Genomic DNA, 6,884 nt, shown 5'->3' on the forward strand with positions numbered 1-6,884 from the left:
TGGCAGCTTTTATAATTAAGCAGACTACATTCACTTGTGCTACGGCATGTGGCTACAGAAATGTCAGCTTGGCCGTGTGGGAGTTGTGTTTCTGTAAACTTTCTGCCAAATATCCCTGTACAGCTTCATAGCGAAGACACCGTGAATACAAAACAAACAAATAGAACATATTTCATAAGTGAAATCACTTTCAAAACAATATGCGAGATGTACGTTTCAAAAACATTCGACTCAACTTTCTTTCCGAATAAAGACCGAAGGGATTCGATATCATGATATAATTACTCCTCTTTCAAGTGCAGGTGAAAAGAGAACAAAATTGGCTCACGTATACAGTAGGGAGAGGGGGGACCCCATTGCGCAGGTTGCCATGACATCACCGGTAGTTCGCTATAAAAAGACTGAATGGTGTACCACGGAGTCAGAGTAGCGCGACAGATCTGGAGTAAAGGAAGGAAGAGAGAGAGAAACCGATTTACTCAGAACAGCCGGCGATCAAACGAAAGGCTCAAGTTCTCACGCAGGGAGAAACGACTTTGAAACGCAGATCAGAATGAATATCTCGCATTTGGTGGCTTGTGGACTATTAATGACGCTCCTTTCCGTCAGCATAGAGGGGAAACCTTTAACTCAGGCGCAGCAGAAGGTGAGTGGACTTTTTGCGTGTTTATTATACAGGAGCTGCTGTAATTGGTAGATAGAGTCAGGTTTCTGGGCGCTCAATGAATGAAGTCCGATTTCTCTGGGATAGGTCAACGGCAGGTTCAGTGCCTGACGTCCAATTATCACTTAAAAGCGACGTATCATATCTTATTAAATACTTGAAACGTATCATTTTAAGTAAGCGAAAGTAAAGTTGTTGGTAATGTTTACCAGAAGTAGACGGCAGTATGTTTAGGCTTATGCCACAGCAGCAAATTAAAAATAATAATTTTAATTTAACATTTTAAATTATGTTAACTGGGGACACATAGTGGGTGCTATAGCCTTTAGATAACCTCGTGGTGTCAGAGCATCTAAGAAAGTGGCATGTTCCGAGGAGAGCTATATATATATATATATATATATATATATAATAAAACACCATCGACATCACGCAAGTTATGTTTTATACATTTTTAATGTATACTTTAGACCCTTTATAGAACATGCGAGACGACAAATCATTGAGCTGTTATTTCATGAATTTGCCCAAAACTATTTTAAATTCGAGATTTTAATGATTAGTGTTTATATTTACGATATGGCTGCATGAGCCATGCCTAACAATGGGAACTGAGCATTTTCTCTGTTTTTCATTTAGCTGGCACTGGGCTAAATTAAATTATGTCATACTTCAAAGCGAACTATTTTTAACGCACACGTTTCGCTTTAAATAAGCCTGTTTAATTTCCACACTTGTATAAATATTATTCGTTCATACGTCGTCCCCACGTAATTTAGGCTATGCTGCACACTTCGGTGCAGCATAGTCTAATCTTACAGCAGGTACCCAGTCACGATCCCGAGCGCAGATGCGCGCGAGGGGGAAAAGGCGCGCAGCGCCGAGGTCTCGAGACAGAGACGGAGATCACTGCAGCTTTGTCGCCATTCCTAAATTTATATTCCGAGTTTTCAAATGATTTAAAACGCGCTATTTTAAGACGGGGCAATCACTTGCCATTCCATTGTATAGCTCAGGAATTAAACAGATGAAGAAAAAAAAAAACTCTCCTGGTGTTTTGCGCGAACTTGGATCGGAGGCGGCGCAGTGCCACCAGCAGGCGCGGTCCACTGCTGCGGCAACCTCCGACGAAGTTCCCGGGGAAATCCTCACATAAATAAAAATCAAAAGCGCGTTATAATTTCTTATACGCAATAATTTCTCCGCACTCAAATGTCAATGGCCGTGACAATAAGCGGGTTATACGCGGACCTCCCAATATAACTACAGACTGGAATGGCGAAAATGCGACGCACGCGGCGGAGGCTGGACGCTGGACGCTTACCAATTCGCGGATTGAAAAGTCAGCCACCTGTTTTTCAATTAAAGGAGGCGGCGCGGCATCACGCCACATTCTGCGCGATTTCCCTCGAATTCCACGGGCCAAGATGGACTCGAATCTGGATTAACTGTTGGTAGTTTTAGTATTACATTTGTACTTGCAGTTTGATCCAAGTTGTTTTTTTCTCGCCCATAAACGAGGTTCCGCGGCAGCCGAGTTTAATTTATGTTTCACAGTATAATCGCTGATTATTAGTCTTTTCTGACGATCTTAGAAAGCGCAAACGTAGATAAATGCGGGCGTTTGCCTGTGAATAGCACCGCGACAAATTGACAATAATATGCCCGACTTTCGCTCCGGCTGTTGTTCGTGTTTCTTCTTGTTCACAGTCTTAAGTTCTGCGTATCTATACGGTGACGAGAGAAAAAAATATAATGTTTTTTATGGAAGCAGCAGACAAACCAGAATTTTCCAAATAGTCTTTACTTACTGAAATGTATCCAGTATATAATAGAGGATTTAGGATTGAATGTTTTATACGTTTAAATGCCAATGTCATTTTTGGGTACTGCAAACAAGTAGCACTTGATTGGCCAGTGGTTACAGCCACACTCCGAATCCTGTGTGTGTATGGGTAGGTGTGGGTGTGTGTTGGGTGTGGGTGTTGGTGTGTGTGGGTGTGAGTGAGTGTGTGTGTGTTGGGTGTGAGTGTGTGTGTGTGTGTGTGTGTGTTGGTGTGTGTGTGTGTGAGTGTTGGTGTGTGGGTGTGTGTTGGGTGTGAGTGTGTGTGGGTGTTGGTGTGTGTGTGTGTGTGTGTTGGGTGTGTGTGTTGGTTGTGGGTGTTGGTGTGTGTGTGTGTGTTGGGTGTGAGTGAGTGTGTGTGTGTTGGTTGTGGGTGTTGGTGTGTGAGTGTGTTGGTGTGTGAGTGAGTGTGTGTGTGTGTGTGTGTGTGTGTGAGTGTTGGTGTGTGGGTGTGTGTTGGGTGTGAGTGTGTGTGGGTGTTGGTGTGTGTGTGTGTGTGTGTTGGGTGTGTGTGTTGGTTGTGGGTGTTGGTGTGTGTGTGTGTGTTGGGTGTGAGTGAGTGTGTGTGTGTTGGTTGTGGGTGTTGGTGTGTGTGTGTGTGTTGGGTGTGAGTGAGTGTGTGAGTGTGTTGGTGTGTGAGTGAGTGAGTGTGTGAGTGTGTGTGTGTGTAACAGCGGTGCAGTGGGGACTCCCAGACTAACCCTGGTGTGGTGTGTGTGTGTGCCAGTCTCTCAGGAGCCTCCTGGGGGAGGAGCTGTCGGACTACCTGTCGTCGGGGGAGCGGAGGCTGGAGGGGCTGCGGTCTCGGGTTCGTCTCCTGCGGGACCTGAGGCTGGACACGCGGGCCAAGGGCATGTGGGCCCGGATCCTCAACGACCCGCCCAGCCAGCGCCGGCACAAGGCCGGCGTGAAGAAGGGCGCGGGCCGCAGCGGCTGCTTCGGACACAAGATGGACCGGATCAGCACCATCAGCGGCATGGGCTGCTAGGGCCGGCGCCACACGCCACGGTGAGCTCCCCAACACCACCCCTCTCCCAAACACCACCCCTCTCCCCTAAAACACCACCCCGCCCCAAAACACCACCCCGCCCCAAAACACCACCCCGCCCCAAAACACCACCCCGCCCCAAAACACCCCAAAACACCACCCCTCTCCCCTAAAACACCACCCTGCCCCTCTCCCCTAAAACACCACCCCTCTCCCCTAAAACACCACCCTGCCCCTCTCCCCTAAAACACCACCCCTCTCCCCTAAAACACCACCCCTCTGCCCCAAACACCACCCCGCCCCAAAACACCACCCCACCCCAAACACCCCCCCACCCCAAACACCACCCCGCCCCTCTCCCCTAAAACACCACCCCGCCCCAAACACCACCCCACACCTCTGCCCCAAAACACCACCCCGCCCCAAACACCACCCCACACCTCTGCCCCCAAACACCACCCCGCCCCAAAACACCACCCCGCCCCTCTGCCCCAAAACACCACCCCGCCCCAAACACCACCCCACACCTCTGCCCCAAACACCACCCCACCCCTCTCCCCCAAAACAACCCCCCACCACCCCAAAACACCACCCCACCCCAAACACCCCCCCACCCCAAAACACCACCCCACCCCAAACACCACCCCACCCCAAACACCACCCCACACCTCTCCCCTAAAACACCACCCTGCCCCTCCGCCCCAAAACACCCCCCACCCCTCTGCCCCAAAACACCCCCCACCACCCCAAAACAACCCCTCACCACCCCAAAACACCACCCTGCCCCTCTGCCCCAAAACAACCCCCCACCACCCCAAAACACCACCCCACCCCTCTCCCCCAAAACAACCCCCCACCACCCCAAAACAACCCCCCCTCCCCCCTCCCCCCCCAGAAACACCACTCCCCCCCTCCCCCCCCAAAACACCCCTCTCCTCCCTCCTCCGAGAGTGCAGACACACAGGGACAGAGCTGCCGCAGGTCTCAGCATCGCGACTGCTCCCGCGGGCGATTAGCGTAGCGCATTAGCACAACGATGAGAGCCAGGTTCAGACTGACCCGCCGCCCTACAGACGCCCTACAGACGCCCTACAGACGAGGCTCCTCGCTAGCAGCACTAATGGCTGATGCCGTTCTGTGCGGCGTTCTCCAGGGCGGACGTCACGCTCGGTGGAGAATATTCCCACAGCGGCTCACGGCTCTGATCTCTGCTGCTCGCTCAGACAGGCTCCCGATGTGCCCCCCCCCCCCCCCCGGCCCCCAGCTGAGCCCCCCCTCAGGGTCAGACAGGGGGAGGAGTCACTCAGAGTTCACCGGGTCACCAGGTCACAGCCTGCGCATTTACCCACAATTTCGCGTTCTCATTTGAAGGACAGTCAAGGTCGCGTATTTGTACTTCAGACACTAAACACAGGGAAAAGAATTGATGAGTAGAAGAGCTTGTTGTGCGTGTTCCACTCCTTGCCTGACCAGCCAATAGTCTGACCTCCTGTGTTTACATGCAGATACTGAAATATAGCATTTCTCCGTCTGACAGCAGAGGTGTGTATCGGGTGCTGAGATAAGAGGGATTAAAACGAACGTCGGGGGCCTTTTGGCTGGACGAGGCCGGTGAAAAGCAGCTCTGATGTGAGCCGGTCGCCCTGACGATGTCGCCCTGCGTTAGAGCGAGTGGAGTCGTGTGCGGAAGGCTCTGATTCCATTAGAGAGAGGCCGCCGGCCACACTGTCTGTCACCGCGGAGACAAAGCCCCTTTATAAAACCCCCCGACACGCGGATTACAGCACGGGGGGGGGCGGGGGGGTCCCGTACACTCCCCGCTCTCTGAATCGCACGACCTCTCCCTCGCCGCATCGCGCTGAATACAGGCTGACTCACCGAATATCACCCCCCCCGAATCCTACCCCCCCTCCCCCACACACTACTCTGCGCTATCTTTCTGCCGCGTTTTCCGGAAACCTCTGCCCTTGACACGAATAAACAGCAGTTATAGGCTGGAGGTCACCGAGGCACTAAGGCAGGCAGGTGACCGGGGAGGTGGGCCACGGACTTGTGGGACGTGTTAGTCATTGACCGTGTGTGTGTGTGTGTGTGTGTGTGTGCGTGTGTGAATAACCCTGCACGTGCTCATTACACAGCCTGTCAGCAGGTCTCTGTCACTGCGGGGACAAAGAGATTAGAGATTAGAGAGTATATCACCTCTGCTGTGTGATAGAAGAGTAATGGCTTCTGAGTCTGTGTGTGTCTGCAGAGAGGGGAACACTAACTTACTGACAGTGGAGATATGAATACTTATATCGTACTACATTACATGACATTATGGTACATTACAGTACATCATCAAACCTGGCCCTCGAATCCAAATCCAGAACTAGTTTTCTGTTCACCTGGGTAATTAGTGCTGCTGATTGGCCAGACTGTCTCCACACCTGACTCCCAGGTAAAGGGAGGGTGGAAGACCAGCCGTTATTACACCATATTACATGACCCCACCCTACATTACAGTAATTCTTGGACAGTACTGCGCATCCATTTCACAGAAGCTTGGATCCAGATTGGCATACTACATATGCAGGAGAAGCATAACCATATTCCCCTGATTAATATCATCTGATTAATGTGCTAGTCCCAGCTACAACATCCCCAGACCAGCCAGTGCAGATGCCACATCACTAAAGCGTGTGTTAGTTACTGATGCTACCCATGTACTAATGTTCTTAAACTATGAGCACATGTCAGTGACCAACACCTCTGTTTCTCAGCTCTGTGTTCATGACTTACCGGTGGAATATGGGAGTTTGTCATTTGTCGAACAAAGACAGTTTTCTGGTGAGAGTTTTGCGCAAAGTTGTGACACTGTTTTTTTTCCCTCTTCCTCTTCCCAGAACGCTCAACGGACGATGGGTTCGGACAACAGCTCTTTAGTTGGTCTCCGCCTGAGAAAAAAAAAAAAAACAAGAGTTACCATCTTTACTCAAGAAATGGATTTTCGGTACGAAAAACCACCACGACCAGCGTTACTGAAGACTGATGACAAAACGATGAAACAAATTCTGATATATGCCATAGAAACACACACACATGCACGCGCGCACACACACAGGCACACGCACACATACACACCGGATGGTGGACAGTGGTGTACAAACTGAAAACTGCAAAGCTGTAAATGTCATGTACTTCATTCCTGCATAAATGTATTTATGTTTAAAAAAAACTATTTATATGTTTATAAAAAGAGATATTTATAAATATGAGTTTTATTTATGTAACATTTTTTTGAAATGGATGCAAACTGCAGGTCAATTACGTTTGTAACTTTTTTTTTTGTCTTAAATAGCTGTAAATGTTTTAAAAATGAAAAAAAAAAAAAAAACATTCCACACGCA

The 6,884-nt window shown here is 49.7% G+C and overlaps 1 protein-coding gene across 1 annotated transcript; it reads left to right on the forward strand.

Annotated features, from left to right (window-relative positions):
* The first annotated feature begins 435 nt into the window (after positions 1-435).
* Positions 436-6,884, forward strand: LOC133126879 (C-type natriuretic peptide 4-like). The gene is made up of 3 exons (XM_061239343.1): positions 436-646; positions 3,235-3,515; positions 6,381-6,884. The coding sequence occupies exons 1-2, from the start codon at positions 554-556 to the stop codon at positions 3,493-3,495; spliced, it is 354 nt and encodes a 117-aa protein (XP_061095327.1). The 5' UTR covers positions 436-553; the 3' UTR covers positions 3,496-3,515; positions 6,381-6,884.

The sequence above is a fragment of the Conger conger genome, chromosome 4 (assembly GCF_963514075.1).
Source record: "Conger conger chromosome 4, fConCon1.1, whole genome shotgun sequence".
NCBI lineage: Eukaryota > Metazoa > Chordata > Actinopteri > Anguilliformes > Congridae > Conger > Conger conger.

Bases quoted from the DNA above. Each gene is read 5' to 3' on its own strand.
- LOC133126879 (XM_061239343.1), top strand. From the start codon at position 554: ATGAATATCTCGCATTTGGTGGCTTGTGGACTATTAATGACGCTCCTT. The intron at 647-3,234 runs GTGAGTGGACTT...TGTGTGTGCCAG, and splicing joins TAACTCAGGCGCAGCAGAAG to TCTCTCAGGAGCCTCCTGGG.